This window comes from Ascaphus truei, chromosome 9 (assembly GCF_040206685.1).
Source record: "Ascaphus truei isolate aAscTru1 chromosome 9, aAscTru1.hap1, whole genome shotgun sequence".
NCBI lineage: Eukaryota > Metazoa > Chordata > Amphibia > Anura > Ascaphidae > Ascaphus > Ascaphus truei.
Genome location: NC_134491.1, coordinates 43,529,439 through 43,549,837, shown reverse-complemented (window position 1 = coordinate 43,549,837; position 20,399 = coordinate 43,529,439). Strand labels below are relative to the sequence as shown.

The 20,399-nt window shown below is 46.0% G+C and overlaps 1 protein-coding gene across 5 annotated transcripts in view; it reads right to left on the bottom strand.

Moving 5' to 3' along the window:
- TTC7B (tetratricopeptide repeat domain 7B) overlaps nt 1–20,399 on the bottom strand; it is a 132,177-nt gene that overhangs the window by 13,513 nt on the left and 98,265 nt on the right. For 3 of the 5 annotated variants that reach the window (XM_075614550.1, XM_075614552.1, XM_075614551.1), the window contains 3 exons: nt 18,002–18,151; nt 10,314–10,454; nt 988–1,190 (listed from right to left, as the gene is read on the bottom strand). In XM_075614550.1, coding sequence (XP_075470665.1) covers nt 988–1,190; nt 10,314–10,454; nt 18,002–18,151 — 494 coding nt within the window. The remainder of the gene's footprint in view (nt 1–987; nt 1,191–10,313; nt 10,455–18,001; nt 18,152–20,399) is intronic. The other 2 variants (XM_075614554.1, XM_075614555.1) reach the window with 1 other exon arrangement.

Below are 20,399 nucleotides of genomic sequence, written 5' to 3'. Positions count from 1 at the left end.
GGTATCTTACACATCCACTTACTGCACAGGGTATCTTACACATCCACTTACTGCACAGGGTATCTACACATCCACTTACTGCACAGGGTATCTACACATCCACTTACTGCACGGGGTATCTTACACATCCACTTACTACATGGGGTATCTTACACATCCACTTACTACACAGGGTATCTGTGGAATGTTTAAACACTATGAAGTGTATTGGCGGCTAGACAGCAGATAATTATACTGTGTGCCTCAGGCCAGCTTGTAGCCAAATGTAAAGTTGTGCAATAATGGACATATAACCCACAGTGTGCTCGCTTGGCAGTGAAGGGATTAAAACCGTTGCAGCGTCAAGCAGCTCAGAGTTGGGACTGAGAGCTTGTTGGCGTTCTACGAAATGTGAGCTGGTTTTGGGAGCTCAGAAGCTGAACGCCTGTAAGTAATACAACCTCTGTATGACCTGTGGATGTATGCTCGGTATTTCATGCTCTCCGTTTCCTTCTTAGGGCTCCGATTATACCAGCGCACTGCAATGCGCGCATCTGTGACGTCACAGAGCGACATGTGCACAAGCACAGTCTTCTGCGCGCGCGACTGCAGGGGAGACAAAACCGAAATCTGTTCTTCGATTGGACGGCTCCGTCACGTGACGCGGCCATCGCAACCAGAAAAACAAATTTGGAAAACGCTACAACGGTCGCCTGCATTGCAGTAGCAAGCGGCGCGCCAGTCGCGGTAGGTGTAAGCGCTTTGCGGGGATGCATACTAATTCTTTTGGCGGAGTGATGCTGCGCAGGTTTTTGGTATAATCACGGCCTTAATGTTGAGCACTTTAATATCTCACAGAGGGGCCAGCAAGGTAAGCGCCTCTCAGGAGATCCCTCCTCTCTCTTGTATTACTTTATTGGCACATTTTATGAGTGTAATAAGTCCTGCTACCTTATAGTACTGGCCCGTGAGGCCTTGCATTAGGGCCCTGCCCTCCCTGTGACTTACCAGTCTCTGCATGCTCTTCACATGGGTGGGACTGATAGATAGGGCCTCTTCATACCAGCGTTTGGCTTCGTCGATATTCCCACGTAGCTCAGACACTTGGCCTCTCATGTACAGAACGTTATGAGACATCGGGAACAGGTTCGCTGCCTCTTGGCTGCAGGCTGTCGCTTCAGCGGGCTTCCCTATTCCGATATACACTTCAGCTGTGGGGGAACGCAGAAAGTGGTCAGGAGGAACAGTAACGCATGAAGTAATAAGAAATAGAGTAAGAAAAGCATGGTGGGCCATGTCTAAGTGGTGCTGTGTCGCAAGACACCTTCCAGTCCATGCATTGGTCTTGTGGCAGAGCACGGCTAACTAAATATGGGCCTGTGTCCTTCACAACCTGCGGCAAATACAACAAAGGGTTGTTACAAAGTACCAGTCTTTATAAATGTGTTTCTCGGGATAAAGCAGCAAAAAAAACACCTCCCCCCAAATAAAATATTTGTTTTCTTTTTCTTCAGCTTACTTGAACCAGTGGGTTCCCAGATCTTATTTAGGGTCCTCTAACTTCCAAGGCGCTCGCCCAGCACCGAGATATGTTGTGCTGTTAATCCATAGCTCAGGAACCAGAGTGTCCCAGACATTGGGGTATCACAGACCAGCTCCGTGGGACTCCCCAGTTCAGACAAGCCCCGGTAAGACGTGGCAGTATGTTTAGCCCACGTGAAGTGCAGAACAACGATAGCTGTAGCTACAGCAAACTTCAGTCCTCAAGGGCCACCAACAGGACAGGGTTTTACTCACCTCGCCGCCAACCATGTCGCGGCCAAGGTAAGTCCCTAACCTTACCCTAAAAACCTTAACCGCTTACTGCTAAATTAACCCTTTCATTAACTTACCTTGGCGAAGCGTGCGGCGGCGGCAGGTCCCTCTGTGTCCGAACGCTGGCGGAGACTTGGCTGTGACCAAATTTCCGATACCGTTCATGATATCCCTGCTTCAGCAGAGGTGGCTCAAACAGTGGCTCAGCCCCCGTGCTTAAGAAGGGATATACTAAAAACCTGACCTGTTGGTGGCCCTCGAGGACTGGAGTTGGCCGCCCCTGCTGTAGCAGAATAAGCCAATACGTTAAAACCCCCCAGTTGGCCTGAATGGTGCACAGTTTATAGAAGCTGTAATGAGGTATATGAGCGCTGCCTCCTAGTGGAAAGCCTCGCCCATTACACGGCATGATAAAAGGAATGGCACGCTAGTTATACTGCGGGAGACCCAGGCACCATCGATGGGTACAGCCGTCGTCTCCTTTTATAGCTCGGTTTGCACATCACACGGGAGACACCTGAGGTTTGCTGGAAGGTAATTGGCTGAGCTGCAACTTCCACTTACAAAATAAGACACTTCCTCGCGTAGAGGTAACCTAGAGGCAAAATAATAGGGCCTACTTGCACAAATCCATGCACACAAGCCCCCCACCCCCCCTCACCGCAAATCATTAGCATGCAGAACATATAGAAGTACTGAAGGATGTGATGTGCGTGTTTGAACTGAACAGTGCTGACACCTGGGTTGGCAGGTTTTGTGTATCCATAGCAACGGTCTGAGGCAGAGACACCCATCAGTAGCGTCTCATTGGAGAGCCCTCAATGGGTTAATGGGTTAATAACTACGCTTGTAAGTGTGCTGCATCCAGGGGTGGATTTCCCAGGGGGCTGACAGGGCTGTAGCGGGGGGCAGTGTGTGTGTCTTACCATGTCCCTAGCGGACCCCTTCAGTAGCGCTGCGTCGTCACAGGACGCTGTATCGCCACGACAACCCGGCGTCACATGCCGCTGTGACGTCACGTGGAAGAGGGCCACCCCCGCAGAAAGGTAAGTCCGCCACTGAGTGCAACTACTAACACTCATTTATTTGTGGCTGCTGCCACGTACATTGTGGTAACGCGGATTATAACGTTACGGTGATGCACTGCCCCAAAGAGCTTACAATCTATGTTCTTGTACGTCACTGAAAAATGATGCTACTTGACAAAGTTAGCACAAACCAGTCTCTCTCAATTAAGGGGCCAGGTTTCGAGTCCTCCACAATATGCAACCAGTTTAAGACAGATCATCTAACCCAGTGTGACACGACTCTCCCCCCGATGACCTCAGCTGCACAAGTGACATTTCAGGGAACATCACTTATCTCTGTGCCTATAATGATAACAATCAGCACTCCTCCCGGACATGAAGGCCGTCACCATGGATCATGATAATCAAGTTCAGCACAGCCGGTCACTGCCATGTATCAGGCAGCAGACACACTAATTGGGTAGAACAGAGAAGGATGGGAGCTTCTGCAGCATTTGATGAATAGGGTTGTACTGTGTATGCAGCTGAGCCTTTAAACAGGCTGGCGAGTCTCACCTGCATGCACAATGAGGGAATGGGCAGCAGTGTGTGGGAACACGGAATGAGGAGTAATAGCACTGGAAAGAGATGATTAAATAGGCAGCTGCCCTACATTTAGATGGACGTAGGGAGGGAATATTCTTTTAGTAGCATACCATTCTGATTCATTATTTTGTGTTTTTTAATCAAATCTGTGTTCCTGGCATAGGTGATAATGGCTGTGGGCATCTTTCCTGCCAGGGACCCAGCCTACAGCAGAGCAAGATGGTGTCACTGTTGATTGGATAGCGGGCAGCAAGTTGTTTTGTAGCTATGTTTTCTAATAGCAAACCCATAATAAAGCGAAGCCTTCTTAATCCCACTGCTGTGCAATGTGTGGTTCGTCCCCCTGGCAGTGAGGGGGTTAAGTAAACATCTTTCCTGAATTATTAAAATTGTTGCCATATCAACATTGCTCAATTTAGTTACTCCAAGAAAAAATAACTCCTGAGGTGACATAGTAACCGATGCTCTGAGATCTGGGCATGGAGCCTAAATGTTTGAGCAACTTGACACTTTGTATTGTCCCCTAGTTCTATGCAACAGTCATAAGTGTCCGGTCCTGCAAGAAATAATGTTCAATGCGGGTTCCACCTGAGTAGGCATGTTGCTGGGCATGTTTACACATGTTTTTTCATGGTAAACATTCAAAATATTTCCTACGAATTCACACTCTGGATCTTACACTAATCATTCACAATCAGCACTAAATATCCAGAAGAAACAGTTCAGTAAGCAAGAAGATGAGTAACAGGAGATAGAGCGCGTTGGTGCTGTCTCTTATACTGTATTTCTCATTTATTAACCAGACATTCTTCTGATGGAAACTAAAAGGTCAGACACCCAAATAACAGGAACATCAGACGAAATGTTAAGGGAAACACTGATTCAGTCAGCAGAAATGTAATCAGAAATGTATCTTTATGGTCTTAATACACAACATAATTCCTCTTTGTAAGCTGACCCCTCTTTTGAATGACATACAGATGCAGCGGCCGTTATTTTAAGGAATCACAGCGCCGTTTTCGTGTGCGCTGCTGTAATCCACGTGGCATGAACGCGGCTAATCACCCCAGGCACACGTGTTTATCGCGGTTGCTTTGTTTGAATTTCATGGATTGTGTGCAATTAAACGCAATGAAATGAAGGAATTGTAATGTGTTCAGTACTGTGCTTCTGTGTCACTTTCAGGTGTTTAAAAGCCAGAACACTAAAATGCCGTTTTCTGCACTCGCGTCTTAAGGCGGTACGGTTGGAAGAAATTCCGCACCATGACATGGGTTTTCCGCCGTACACACCGCGTGATTTGTTAAAATAATGGCCGCTGCATCTGTAACACCCGTTGCTGCTTCCTATTGGATGGACGTTGAAATGTCCATTGGAGGATGCCAGAAACGACCCTCGTAAATACCTTGGGGGTCTGCAGAGCTGAAAATAATGTGCCCCAGCTCCGGAGGACTCCTGGTTTCAATGCCAACATATAAATATTTTACATGGGATTGCCGATTTGACACAGGCCTTGTTACAATTATAAATGAATGCAGTAGTCTCCACCAGAAGTAAGTGTGATGATAATCATTCTTGCATATAAATAGTTATCCAAGTTTGTGACTGTTAACGAGCGATACATAGTTACATACATATTCACTTTAATCAATATACCACATTCGGTTATTTCTAGGTAAAAGCGAAGACAATAATGTGTTTAATATTTGTAACGATTTTTTTTCCTGCATTCTCCTAAAAAAAATAAAAAGAAGTTGCAGCTGCTGCTTTCTTCCCATGGGAAGAAGGTAGAATCCATCTGCAGCCAACGGTTTAATGATCTCCACTACACAGAGTAAAGGCCTAGCGCTGCACAGATATGATCAGGACAGAGACACACTGATACGGTAACAGTTCAGACTGCCGCCTGTAATCTGCTCGGCGTGATCACTCGTTAGATGTTGCTCTGGTATTTGTAGATATTTAAGTGCAGGCAGAATCTCTTTGATCATTTGGAACGCTCCTGCCAGCACTTTGAGCTTTCTCAGTTTTGTTCTGTTATCTGTTAATGTTATCAGACCTTGGGGTCACATGAAGCGGTTAATAATGCACGCTCACTAACCAGTGGTAAGCAGACAGAAAGAAGATACATTGCAGCTACTCATTAAACCAATGGTGTCACAGCCACGGCCTTTAAAAGCTGCAATCCCTCCTAAAGGCAGGTCCATACTGCCGCAGACCGCGCAGAGGCGTCCGTGCGAGGCCTGATCACATTGCGCAAACTGATTTCTCAGTGCGACAGGCAAGTAATGTGAGCGGGTCGCCCAATGAGGGCGAACCAGCTCCGTGACGCCCCTAGGCACGCCCCCCCCACGGCACGTCTAGCATGGACAAAGAAAACGCAACCGCTTCACGCGGGTGATGTCACACCCTTTGCACGCCTCCGTGCGGGTAAAGGCTGTATGGCCTTAGCCTTAAACACAATGGCAGCGACAGGATTCCCATATAGGAATACAAACAACTATAAGCGTCTTATACAATGTTAGTTTGTAAACATAGCAACCTGAAGCCTGTTATTTCCCACAGCTCCTCACTTCTGTGCGATGGTCTCTCCTTACAGACACATCCTCTCACTCCTCCCCTACTAGATCTCAAATAGTAAAAGGGGCGTGCTGCATCTATCATGCGAGTGGGGCCAAACTATTCAAATTCCTGGGTGCATTTCTGCTTTAAGGATGATTACATTTGTATAAAGGAAGCTAATCATATTGGAACATTTTTGTATTAAAGCTGCAGATCAAGCAATATCCTACGTGTGTTTTTTTTTTAAATAAATCAGTTCTGTACTATGAGAAAATACTTGTAGCATTTAATTTTTTTTTAAAATGTAAAGACTTTTCAATGTATTATAATGTAACAAGCATTTTTTGTTCCTATAGCAACCAGTTACAAAGTCACATTCCCTTCCTCTTCTGAAACAGCCTCTGGCACACCCCTTTTTGAGCCCTGCCCTCTCTCTAGCAGCGCACCAATTGTATCTAGTGACTGCCTGGTCACATGACCTTGCCCACAGAACTTTGCATCTTGGGTCCTCTTCTGCTTCACAGCCATTTAGTGAACCCCCCCGAGACGATTCTTCGCCGATCGATCACAGGAAAACGGATCAATCGGCAACTTAGCTAATTACTTATCATTGTGCGGATTGTATTGATGCGCATATTAAAGGGAATTTTTTTTTAATTTATTTTTTTAAACGGCAGCGTGAGCTGCTGGTATAAAATGATTTTCTTTTGGGTGTTAAGATGAGCAGTCCCTTGTTTCTACAGCACGTGCAAACCAGTATCCAGGAATGTGCAATGACAAAGAGCATGTCATTAAGAACAGATTCATTTAACTATGTAATTCTGCCGCTCAATCTGAAAATTCTGCGATTCTGATGTCCTGCGAGCTTCAAACAAGGAACTATAAAAAAACCCCATTAGAACTGCTGTTAGAACCCCCGAGTCCCAGTGTTCCAATGACTTTGGCCCAACCCCATTCCACCACCAAGAGAAGAGGAAGTCCTCCGGTTCAGATTACGTCACAGCAGTGATCAGCCAATGGGACGGCAGAAAATGGGCCACAAAAATGAAGATCTCAAGAAGCGGGTGACCCAGAGTCAGTTACCTGTGACCTTTGGGCCATGATTACCAATGGCCCTACTATTTATTGGTGCTAAGCCGTAAGTCACTTTACAGCACTTGAATCGACAATGTGATTGTAAACTACTTAAATATAGAAACATTACATTTGGTGGCGGATCAGAACCACTTGGCCCGCACCAGTTTGCCCATTCTCTTATCTTTTGGGACACCTCAGACCCCATCAGATCCATTGGTTTCTTTCATATGTTGGATTGGCTTATGTCTACCCAAAGTATTTTTGAATTCCCTTACTGCATCAGCCTCAACCACCTCCGCTGGGAGACGGTTCCACAGACCCACCACCCTTTCCGCGGTGACGTACTTGACCAGCACTTGTGTCTGAAAATCTCTCCGCACAGCGCAGCACTGAGTAAGAAACATAGTGTTCTGCTTGGTGTGGAATGAAGATAAACGCATTAAGAGGGTTATTTTCAGGTTCTCTTCCCTGAAGCGGATAGTAATAAACATGATCATCGAGCGCACACACCTGAGGAAGAATTGCCCTGAAACCCTCGATCGCTACATCTTGTGAAGCCAGTTGCAAAACCAGATGCTTCAGGTACGAAGAATTGCTTCTAGTTTTGACTGTGAAAGGTGCCAAAGTGCAAGCTATAATCAGGGGCAAATATTAACCAGGTACAAGTAATATTTAGCTGCCAGCCGGCCATCACAATGAAATCAAGAGTGAAAGGCATGTAAACAGTTGGTAAACTTGTTCTGTGCGAGGCCAGGATTGGCAACTCCAGTACATAAGGGCCACCAACAGGTCAGGTTTTAAGGATATTCCTGCTTCATTCAGTACAGGTGGCTGAACCAGTGGCCCAGTCTTTGACTGAACCACTTCTGCTGAGGCAGGGATATCCTTAAAACCCGACCTTTCGTGACCCTTGAGGACTGGAGTTGGCCATTCCTGCCTTAGGCTAGGGCCATGGTCAAAAAGACCGTGCTGACCTGCGCTGAGCCGCGCTGAGGGGAAACATCATCCCCATTGAGCACGGCTTTAGATGGCGCTTCCGCAGGCGTGTGGAAATGCAGCCGACAGCACAATTTAATTTTTCCCGCTGAGGGAAGCGCAGGACCGGTCACGTGACCGCCAAAAGCCAATGGCAGTCCGTAACGTCGGCGCCGTGACTTGGTGCGCAAGCCCCACCTCCCGCCCGGCTCACAAGAGCGCACGCTGACGCTCATGCAGGGACACAAAAAAGCTCCTGCTTGAGCAGGAGAGCATGAACGTCAGCACTGCTCAGCGCTGTGAATGTCACCATGTCCGAGGCCTTAGTCTATGCAAACATCAAAGCAGCAGCTGCAGGCATTTGCTTAATAATACAACACAAATGATGAATGTTGAGGTACAAATTGGGCAGCACTTTTCCCTTTAATCCATATAATTGTGTATATGTATGTATGTATGTATATATATGTGTTGTAGCTGAAAATCATCCTTAAATGTCCATCTGAAAGCAGCATTTCTTCTTCGCAGCTCTCCAGGAATATAAAGCTGGTGCATTAAGAAACCCCTTGTAAGTATGAGTCCTTCACGAACAATTAAGGGATTTGAAGGACTATTGGATTTAAATGAAAAGGCACACTTGTGTAGGAGCAGTGCAGTTACTACAGCACTATAACAAAGGATAGATCATGAAAAATAAGGCGGAGAGTTAGAGCAAACTGCTCATTACTCGGATTTCAAAACATTCACCTTGGTAAACAGCTGTGGAATATTACATTGCCAGCTATGAAAAATCAGGCTGTAATTCCATCACGTTTGGGAGACATCATAAACCTGAGAACGAAAGGTCAGGCGGGTTTGATGTCCTCAGAGTCAGAAGGTGAAATTTCAGCCAGCATGGGGCATGCTGTCAGAACATATCTATCGCCTTCATATAAAGTGACCACACCACCCAGCAGCGCTCCGCAGGGCCAGGCTGAATGTGCGGCTCTCCTGCATCCTACCTTATAGATGTTTCATTAGGGAAACAGTGTAACCAATTAATACAAACTGAGACAATATTAGTAACGCACACACTATTTAATGCCAACCCAGAGCACAATGACCCCCGGACATTATGGGACGTATTTACTAAATGATACAATACTTCTAGGCTACAGAAGGCACCTGTTTACTTGACTGAGCAAGAAGAGGTTTTCTGGCTTTAGAAAGTGTCTTAAGGCATAGCACCACTTAGCAAACATGGCCAATAAGCGGTAATCCAGGTTCATATAAATATATTCAGAATATAGTTCAGATGGTTCTTTAGTGTTGGTTCATCTATTATATATAATTTCCTCCACTGGATTTGTGTGTATTTTAAGTGTCTTAAGTTTCAGACAGAAGAGCAGTGAGGTCTGTGACGAAATGTATTTCAAGTTTTCTAGGGGAAACTCTAAAGAAAATGTCCCTCCTCCACCAGTCGGGACAATAGGAAGACGCAACACCATCAATTGCAGCACGGCCATTGAAATTCCCCCTAAAAACCATGAACTAATGATGGTATCTTCCCCGTTATGCATCAAAGGAACCGTTGTGTCCCCAGAGCTGAACATCGCTTGCTTAAGTCTGGAAGACCCCTGGTTCCAATCCTATAAAGGGGGCTAGTTAGGGGGAGGAGAGGGGGGGGGGGGATTGCTGCTTTAATAATGGTAAGACTTCTGTTTTCTGTGTAGTTCCAGATCACTGTTTAGGACGAATGTCACTTCGCAAAGCTGTGTCACAGTTTAGTGGAAGGAACCCAGCAAATACTGCTCACTTCCCGAGTAATTACTGTGTGGCTCCTTGAGAACACGGCGTGACGCTTCACGTGGGACGGGAAACAATGTGTTCCAGCTCAGCTCAGTGTTCAGTTGGGGGTTTAATTTGGAAGGAAAGGCTGTGTTTGTGGAGCTGCAGACACATGAGCAGCAGGATGTCTTATTAAGGCCCACATGAAAAGCAGCCCGCGTCTCCGTGTACTGCCACCCATATTTGGTTAGAACCTCAATCAGCTGCCAGGGGGTGTGCAATGCATTGTGTATATGAAACATACAGTCCAACACGCATAGAACTTATAAGCATATAATGAAATATGTTGTTAGTCCTGATGCCACCTGTGCTGCAATCTTTAAATGGTTATTCAAATCACACTGGAATTTGTAATAGTATTTTTCCATTGAACAGAATTTTTGGACAGGCTAAGTTGACCTGCTGAACCTTTACATAAATGGTGAGTTGAAAGCCCCTAGAATACCCCCCAAATAGCCAGTTTACCTGCATGAAGCCAGATCTGCGCCAGAGTCATCCACGGGTGAAGCGGCCCTTGTTTTGGAGCGCTGCTGTGCAGAGATGATGCAACCTCAGACAGCGCCTGCTCCACACGTGACGCAGCTATGGAGGTTGCGTGGATAGAACCTGGGAAGGCAAAGCGATGTCAGAGGATCCATGTGGGAAAACCGAGACAAACAGTTCACATAAACCCAACCGCAAGCAATGCTGGCCGCTTAGAAAGGTACTGGTGTTATTTGTTACCATTCATCATGTGAGCCAAGAATCCTGTACTGTGGCGTGGGCAAGACTTGTACAGGAGCAGCACGGACAAGTCAAGCTTTAAAGCAGGGGCGGCCAACTCAGCCCTCAAGGGCCAACAGGCCAGGTTTCCTATCCCTGCTTCAGCACAGGTGGCTCAGTCAAAATGGCTGAGCCACTGATTGAGTCACCTGTGCTGAAGCAAGGATATCCTTACAACCTGGCCTCGTGTTGGCCCTTGAGGACTGAGTTGGCCGCTGCTTTAAACCAGCATTCAGATGCGCAGGTAAATATATGGACATTCACTATAAGTAGCACATTAAACAGGCCAGGGGAAGAGGGCTCGTGATGTTAGCATCTTGTAACCATTCTTTTTCCTGCATAGCATGCTGGTAATTGTAATGTCTCTGCTGACTGTATAATTATGTGACTAACTGTCTCCAAGAGAATATTAAAGCAGGCGGAAAAGAATAAGAAAGATGCGCTCTCTGTTTGGTCAAATCAGTGGCCTGCAGAATCTCTGCAGTGTCGGAAGAGTCTTGGGCAAGGCCCGGGTTAAGAGAGACCGTGACTATGGAAACCCCGACTATGGAGACCCCGACTATGGAGGTACAGCATCATTTCTGATTATAAACTATCCATTTAATGGACTGATCAAAGAATGAAGCAAAAGATTGTACTTCGAGTCAGCTTCCGTATGAAAGAATACTGACCATACTTGTGATTTTCAGGTGACACGTATGAGGTGCAGTAATCCTGCAGCATCGAGCACAGTCATTCTGAGCAGACCCTATAGCAATACAACGTACTAGTAAAGGCCGTACTCATGCTTCAAGCTTAGGCGTCAGCAAAGTATCCCTGCACCTCTAATCACTGACTGCTATGCAGAGTTTGGGCTTCTGCTTGAAGGACAGCGGAAGAGCCTAAATACTGATCTACAGGGACCTGGAGTCTCCACTCAATATGTTCTTTTTCTATGTCAAGGTTCAAGGACAAAGGTACATCATGGGGCCAAAATGTTGGAGGATTGAGCAATAAACCAACGTTTTCATAGCAACCCTGAGTTGCATACTCCTGTGCATACTCCTTTTGAATATTTGATATATACCGTTTAATCAGCGGCGGCAAATTTCTCTTTGCACCCAACAAATATTTGGTACTGATCTATTTTTGCTCTTAATGGAGCATTCCAAGCAATATCTTACATGTGGTTTTTTTTTTGGTTTTTTTAGACAAATCCGTTCTGTAATATTAAATAATACTCACTACCTCTTTTTATATTAAAATTCAACTCAATGCCATTTTTAAGGAGCTTTAATATACTGAGCATCTTTTATTTCTATAGCAGGTTTTAGCCCACCTCCCCAGCAGTGCAAGATCTTTACAACACTTTCCTATTTGTGATAATTTGTTGCCAATATTCTCAACAGTTGGAGCTGTAAACTGTAACAATAATGTTACCGTAGTAATATAAGAATACATTGTAGCTGTTGAGTTACACTGACTGATATTGATTTGACACGGAAAGGCAGCCATTTAGTGAACCCTGGGAAGCAGGATCTTTGCTGATCAATCACGAGAGAACAAATCGATTAGCAACTTAGCTCATTAGTTCTCAATAAAGGTCACCAAATACTGCATATATTAAAGAAAAAATGATTTTTTCCCCCAGCTGTTTGGATTACCTCCTTAAGTGAGCCTATATTTGTCTTGTTACCTATAGTTCTATGGGTGTACATATCACAGGACCTGTTACAATCATCATTTGGATTTTTTTTTCACCCCAAAGTTGTTGTTTTTTTTGTCCACAGATGAATGAGATTGGCAGGCTAAATTAATAAACCGTATAAAAAAAGAAATCTTCAGACTGGCTAATATCTAATTATTTTTAGTGTAATAAAGAAAAAACAAAAGAGACCCCTTTGAGAATTCTGGGGCCGGGTGCATTTAAAAGCACAATTCTGCAGCGTTCAATTATTTATGTAACTATTGTGTTTGTAGGATTCGTTCTTCTTCAACAATAGCATTTCTTTCTAGTAGCAGGCTCCGCTTTCACTCAGCCTCTGACTCACATCTTCACAGCCTAATTATTAGGTTGGGGGCCTCATCCCCAAGATAGCACAATTAGGAACATTCAGGCCCCATCACAGGAACAGTTTACTTATTAGTATCTTGTTAAAAAAGGAATGTTTCTCTGTTGTCCTGGTTCACTGAATTCAAGCATATCAGCTACTTACATGTATCCGTTTAATGCTGGCTTTATCATTACTTTGCAGAAGCTCAGAGGGGTCCATGTTAAAATGGATTTGAAGTAAATGTGTGCTCATTTGCATGTCATTACCCAGAATTTCTGGCAGTGGAAGCAGTGTATGCCAAGAGATAATGGGGAAAGGCAGGGTTGCAGACCTGTCTGAGACTGCTGGAGGGTGGAGGGATTTTGTCACTTTTTTAACCCACCATAAGTTATTTAACGTGTAGCTACTTTGCAAACAATGAGCAAAAATAAGAAACCATTCACCTTTTATGATTGAAAAGGTAAAAAAATGGTAACATTATCTAAAATATTTATACTTTGGAGTCAATCGGCTGCATTTAACATATTAAACATGCATTTGTCCACTTGCATGCTAGCAGGGACTGCCTGTAAGTTAATGCACGGGTGGCCAACTCCAATCCTCAAAGGCCCCCAACAGGTCAGGTTTTCAGGAAATCCCTGCTTCAGCACAGGTGGCTCAATCAGTGGCTCAGTCTGTGACTGAGCCCCAGATTGTTACCTGTGCTGAAGCAGGGATATCCTGAAAACCTGACCTGTTGGTGGCCCTTGAGGACTGGAGTTGCCCGCCCCTGGGTTAGTGGTTTCCCCGTTCTGAGGCTCCTCATTGCTCCGAGCGTATCCTCACTTCACCCACACCCTGGCTTCTCTCGGAACCTGCAGCGAAGTGATGAATCGCTGAGAATGTTTGTTGAGACACAGGCAGATTGTTGCCGGGGAGATCAGACGTGATGCGGAAAACTGAAGCGTCCTCCCCGCTCGGAATAAAGCCGGCACATCAAAGGCTGGATCATTCCAGTAAATGGCCTGGTTTCATGACAAATATCAATGTTATTAGGTAAATGTCAGCAGGCCCAGGTGAATAATGGATCTCCCGCCAATGTTTATGATCGGACATATTAGCCTTTGTTTAATGGAAGGCTTTCCTATTTTTCCGGTGTGTTAACCAGTTCCGTGCCAGCACAGCACATTGCTCTGTAATAACGTATGTGGGCTTATCGGAGATGAAACACGCAAACATAAAGCGGACAATGTGTGTGTTTTACACTTTGTTTTGACACAAATCTCCACGGAGGCCTTTTGCACACCTATTATTTTAGTGGAAAGAGACTCGCTCGTTTTGCCGCAGACTTTTAGCCGTTGAGGAAAGCGTTGCCGCCATTTCGGCCCCAAAGCAGGTAACTAGCGTTGGGGTGAGAGGGTTTTTGGGGTGAGGGTTTTTTTGGGGGGGTGAGTGGGCTTCTAGGGTCAGGGTTTTTTTGGGACAGAGTTTTTTGGGGTCAGGGGTTTTTAGGGTGACGGTTTTTTTGGGTAAGGGGATTTTAGGGTGAGGGGCTTACCTTGGCAGAGAAGAGGCCGGTGGCGAGATGTCCCTGCGGCGAGGTGAGTGGCGGCTAACTGTCCTAGATCGTTATTTTATACCCTACTATCCCGGCTGACAGTGTGCTCACTGCCTTGCAATACATTATTGGCACCTCTAGTGATGAAGATGTTAAACAAAAATGGCGTGCTGAAATTAGCACAGAGCACCTATACTGCAGCAGCATGAAGCTACCACTTTGTATTTGTAGTTATTTGGGGGGATTTCTCAGCAATCTGGTTTTAGGGAGAAATTGCAATATAAAATAAAAGCAGAGAAGAGCAGCGTTTTTATCAGGGATCGTTTCCTTTCCCAGGTTTCTTCTCCAAATGCTTTTTTTAATAAAACATTTTTTTTTTGTAATATAGTCTCCTTTTCACAGGCCCTTATTCAATAGACTGTGAAGACGCCTCCCCGTGCTAGGGAAGATTTTAATCCCATTAATCTGACCGGAGCGGATCTCTTCTCCAGCATCGGGAAGCAGCTTCACAGCCTCAGAGAGATTAACTGAATACAGATTATTCTCCATCATTGTCCCTACCTGCTCCGAGATCTTTCCATGGACAGAATCCAACATCCACATCATGGAAAGGTTCATGCTGATTACGTCAGGCACCTGACACATCTTCATTTAACCCCTCCAGTGCCACAGGGTTCAGACGCTGAAGGGGTTAAGTTATGTTGTTTTTTGCCGAAGGGCGGCTAATGGTTTCCAAATTGCACAAGCACTGGAGCCCAGATTCTGCTGCAGGCGCTGGGCTCGGTGCCAGGAAACCTTTTCTGTGTCAGGGAGTTATGCAAATTATCCTCCGTTTGCTAGAATCTATAATTATGCCTTCTGCTTCTTCTGATTTAAGGAATAATAACCTGTCCACACTGTGGCTCCTGTAAGCGTACAATGAATGCAGGGAGGGGTCTGTCTATGTAGCAAAGTCAGAGCAATTCTGGGGACATGGAGCGGCATACATGTTTCTTTAACCCCCAAATTGCTGCACTGCAGGTTTTTCACGCAGTGGAGGGGTGTAAAGACACCACGCTCTTGCCGTGTTTCTATAGCAAATAAAACAACCCATTTCAGACGTTCATGCAGGAAAATGCGACCACCCGTAACCCCTCCAGCGCCTGCTGCACATTGGCGAGAGCGCAATGCTCCGCACGCACCGTCAACAATACAGGCAAACGCAAGTGAGCACACTCCCTAAGAGAGAGTATCTTTCCCCGTCAGGCTCATTAATGTCAATCCAGTCTGATGTCCCACCACATTCTGTAGCTGTTATTCAGTAGAATGCTCATTTCAAAGCCACGCCAGTCTCTTTGGACCATCTAGCCTGGATTCGGTTGCAGGTTGTGATACCTTTTATTGGGCTAAATGGCCATTCTACCTAGATGCTGTGAAATGAGCTTTTTGGACCTAAAGAGGACTCTATTTATTTATAAACCCAAGACTCCACTTTGCTTCAATGAAAGAGGATGTATTTTAAATGTAGTTAAAAGCTATGGATAAAATAAACCGAGGGTTGTCAAGTCTCACTCACTGGAAGATAATATCACTTCAAGCAAGGGTCTCAAACTCAGTCCTCAAGGGCCACCCACAGGCCAGCTTCTATGGATATCCCTGCTTCAGCACAAGTGGCTCAATCAGTGGATCGGTCAAAGACTGAGCCACCTGTGCTGAAGCAGGGATATCCATAAAAGCTGGCCTTTTGGGGGCCCTTAAGGACTGAGTTTGTGACCCCTGACTTAAAGAGCCCTCTTACAAATTACTGTCGTCATCGTCAGCTGGACTTTAACTGTGCAACTTAACGTCATTTTGCCGCCTGGGATCAGGCTACCATGCGAATACCGCGAATAACCGGCACAGTAACATGTAACCAGGGAATTCATAAGGAATTCTTGGGCTGGGGTCCCGGTGGCTGCGGCTGCTCGCGCGATGGCAGCACAGCCTCTATGGGGCAGACCGCAGGGTGCGCGCGCACAAGCCGCGATGCGCGTCCGCCTTGGCCACAAGACAAGATTTTTGTCTTTTGGCGCGGTGGCCGGGCATTGGCCACATCGTGGCCGTTCAGCCAATGAGAGCGAACAAGCTGCGCGACGTTGCGATCTCCTGCAGCTCAACCACAGACCGCGGCTTCCACCCGTGCACGCGTTGCCAGGCCGCCTGGCGCACGTGAAGCCGTGAACACTGGGGCTGCAGCCGGTCTGTATGAGGAGGGTCTTTATCGACCAGCACCTGCCTCGTTTAACCAGCTGCGTGGGATAACTATCCCATTAGTTGTTGTAAGGTTCAAGTTACCACATTTCATGAAGGCTCAAACTGGGACAGGTTTAGGTCCGCCTGAAATAATGTGGGAATGTGATCTAGCCGGGCTGAATAACCTCATTACTCACCTATTTGTGCCATTTGACAGATCTTTGCATGCTGGGTAACCAGGACATTTGGTTAGAAGCACTTGTTAGAAGTCCATAGCTAGGTGGGGACATGATTCTGCAGCAGCCACACCATGCTAACCGTGACCAGGGCAGACTTACAGAGCTGATCCCTATGGGGTCCTCTCTAAGTGTGACTGGAGGTATGTAAAACAAAGTACTACAGTGTGTGTGATTAGGTGAGAATAGGGAAAGAACCGTCCTATAATCCAGGTCAAATCATGGAAACAAATGACCACAATGTAATAAAGAACCCTCTGTATATTGTGGCCCTGCAGAAATGAATACTGTCCCTTTAATAATTAATATGGACGGCTGGCTAGTGTAGATCTTGTAATATTACAGGCCTAGTTGTGAGTGATTGGCCACAAAATTAACCCTTTCACTCCTGGGCTGGCCTGTGACACAATGTGGTTCAGGCTGGCGTGGCAGCGAGAGGTTAAATTAGACTTCCAACAGGGATTGTGTGAAGAAACGATACAGAATATCTGCTCCTTGTACAGCAAAGAAAGTGCCTACCTAACAGGAACTACTTCCAGAAAACATGGCGTGAAGAGCGTGAGTGCAAGCTTTTGGGGCGCGACCTTCAAACAGTGCATTTAATCACAAAATAAAACTGTATTTTAAAATAAAGGAAAACAAAATGCAAAGATCACACACTGCAAATACAAGAAAAGCCACGATAGCTCTGAGAATCTACAGACACAGAGTAACAAGTCTCTTCTTAATAATGTTATTTTTATGTGCTGGTGCTACACTTAAAATTCACATCAGACAACAGGTTGTGAATGTATATATATATCAGGGGTCTCAAACTCAGTCCTCACGGCCACCAACAGGTTTTGTGGTTATCCCTGCTTCAGCACAGGTAGCTCAATCTGAGGACTGTAGGCAGCCCTTGAGGACTGAGTTTGAGACCCCTGATATAGATATACAGTATATCTATATATGTGCGCATTGGTCTTTCAGGCAATTAAAGGGTTAAGGGACAGCCCTGCCAGGCAGAAGCTGTAATCTTAAAGAGTTACAAAAATATTAATTTGGTTCTCAACTCTTTGCTTAGAAAACAAGCATCAGATGGGCTGGTGGCAGGTTTAATCAGTAATATACCTGAACTCAAGGAATGTCTTCTGCACACGTAACATCGCTGCTTCATGTTTGCAGTACAGGTCAACATTCACCATGACCGATGGGCAATCAGAAATGGCGAGTCCCAACTGAGACCCCATAACCACGGCTAAAGGACACGCTATATATATATTTCGTTCTTCGATATGAAAGCACTACTTATTAAAAACTTGACTCTTTCAGTCTGGAGATTGTCAGAAAACTAGTCACACGGGAACACCCATTCCATGCAGAAAACCAGTTTACAGATAGGAGGATCACAGGGTCCGTGGGAGAGGTCGCAGGTTGCTGGGGCCCTTATTAAGGGATCAGGTTTGGGAGGACAGTGAGGAAGATGAGAGGAGACAAACAGGTGGAGAGGAGACTCTGGTCTTGAAAGGGAAGAGGAATCTGATGCTAAAAGGAAAAAAAAGCAAAAGAGAAAAATAATGAAAGCAAAAAAAAACCCCAAACATAATCAGGGACAGAGGTAACTCCGGTAAAAATGGCAGCTGGGAGCGGCAGTGGTGTGTGCCGACACACCACTCACCGAAATCACAGCAGGTGGTCTGAACTAGCAACAATTAACCCCTTCATGTCCACATGAGGGGCATTTCCATGTGAGCAGATACGTGCGAGTGTGCAGATACGTGTGAGTGTGCAGATACGTGTGAGTGTGCAGATACGTGTGTGTGTGCAGATACATGCGAGTGTGCAGATAGGTGTGTGTGTGTGTGTGTGCAGATAGGTGTGTGTTGTGTGTGCAGATAGGTGTTTGTGTGTGTGTGTGCAGATACGTGTGTGTGTGTGTGCAGATACGCGAGTGTGCGCAGATACGTGCGAGTGTGCAGATAGGTGTGTGTGTGCACATACGTGTGTGTGTGTGTGTGCAGATACGTGTGTGCGCAGAACTGCAGATACATGGGTTACTCTCACCCCCTGCTGTATTCGGAAAGCAGGGCCCCCCGTACAATGCAAATTGATGTTTGTCGGGCCTCTGGCAGAGATGGGGTGCGTTGAATGAAACAGGTTTACTTAATTATACCCTTTGCTGCTGGATGAGGCTCAAGTGTGACAAACGCGCTTTAACATTGAATATGAGCCACAACAAGAGAGATGATGAAATGTACATTATTCTACATCTATAAATATAACAGCAGCAACCAAGAAATCGATAGGAGCGAATAGATGAGAAAATAAATTGGAAGGTCGCCGTTCTTGCCGGGTGGAAATCAGCGTAGTGACTAATTGGCAAAACAGCTTTAGAACAGGGGTGCTCAACTTCAGTCCTCACCCCCCCCCCCTCCCCAGGTTTTCAGGATATCCCTGCTTCAGCACAGGTGGCTCCACCAGTCCCTGCTTCAACACAGGTGGCTCAATCAGAGGCTCAGTCGCCTGTGCCAAAGCTGGGATATCCTGAAAACCTGACTAGTTGGGGGGGGGCTTGAGGGCTGGAGTTGAGCACAATTTGCCAGAGATTTCCTAGAACTCCCCACCAGCAATTCTCCGAAATGTGCACAGGTGTTTCAGACTGTACTAAGCCCCATTGTATAAATTACGTGCAATTTGGCAGCGGCGCCTGTCACTATTTTGAGTTTGGAAGCTGCACTTACTCATACATCTTACGTAATATTACTATGGTGCCAGCCCCTTGTAATTACTGTCAGGATTGCTCCTCTCTGCACTGGTAAGGACTTCAGGATTACCCATTAAGGTAGGGATGGCCAACGCCTGTCTTCAAAGTCCACCAACAGGTCAGGTTTTTATTTTCATAATGATAGCCACTGATTGAGCCACCTGTGCTGAAGCAGGGATATCCTGAAAACCTGGCCTATTGGTGACCCTTGAGGACTGGAGTTGCCCACCCCTGGACAATAGGGACAGATGGATGGAAACCTTAATTTTCCTTCTGTGTTGTTGGAGCTCCCATCTCGGCAGTGGGAGACATATCTGACCAGAGGTCTCTTCACTACAGCCACGATCGTTCCCTAAGCCCAATAAGGGCCTTATTCTCTAGCCATTTACTTTATTTGGAATTTTTGACCAAAAACAACCGTTTCAGTCCATATATAATTATCCTCTAAGGCCACGAAGGGTCTAACATCCATTAAACGAAGAACCATCAGTGGCTGTATAATGACTTCTCCCGTTCGGAGCGGACACTCACTTTGCTGCGAAAGGTCACAGATTACTGGAAGAAATCAATGCAGATCCCTGGCACCCGCAGGTAAGGAGGTCACAGATTACTATATCAGATCTGTGATCTTCAGCAGCAGCAGAAGAGCACTCCAGTGTTTAGAGTTGGGGTGTCCATCCCTTGACGTTGCACATCCAGACACCCCACTCAGAGTGTGTAAAACACATGCAGTTGAGGGAAGCCAGAGTGAGCGAGCGCAGCATACGTGGGGGGCCCGTGGTGTAAACGCTGGAACGGAGCTTGGGGTCGCCAAGTTATTAGCACAGAGAGAAGACCCTTAGGAATAACTCATAAACTGTTAATAAACACACCAGACAGGAAGCTAAAAACAAATACACCTGTGAAAAAGTAAAACAAGAACCACAGGGGCAGACGCAGAGGGCAGAAACAGGGCAGAGGGAAACAGGGCAGACGCAGAGGGCAGTAGAGCAGATATAGAGAGGGCAGCAGGGCAGAGGGCTGCAGGGC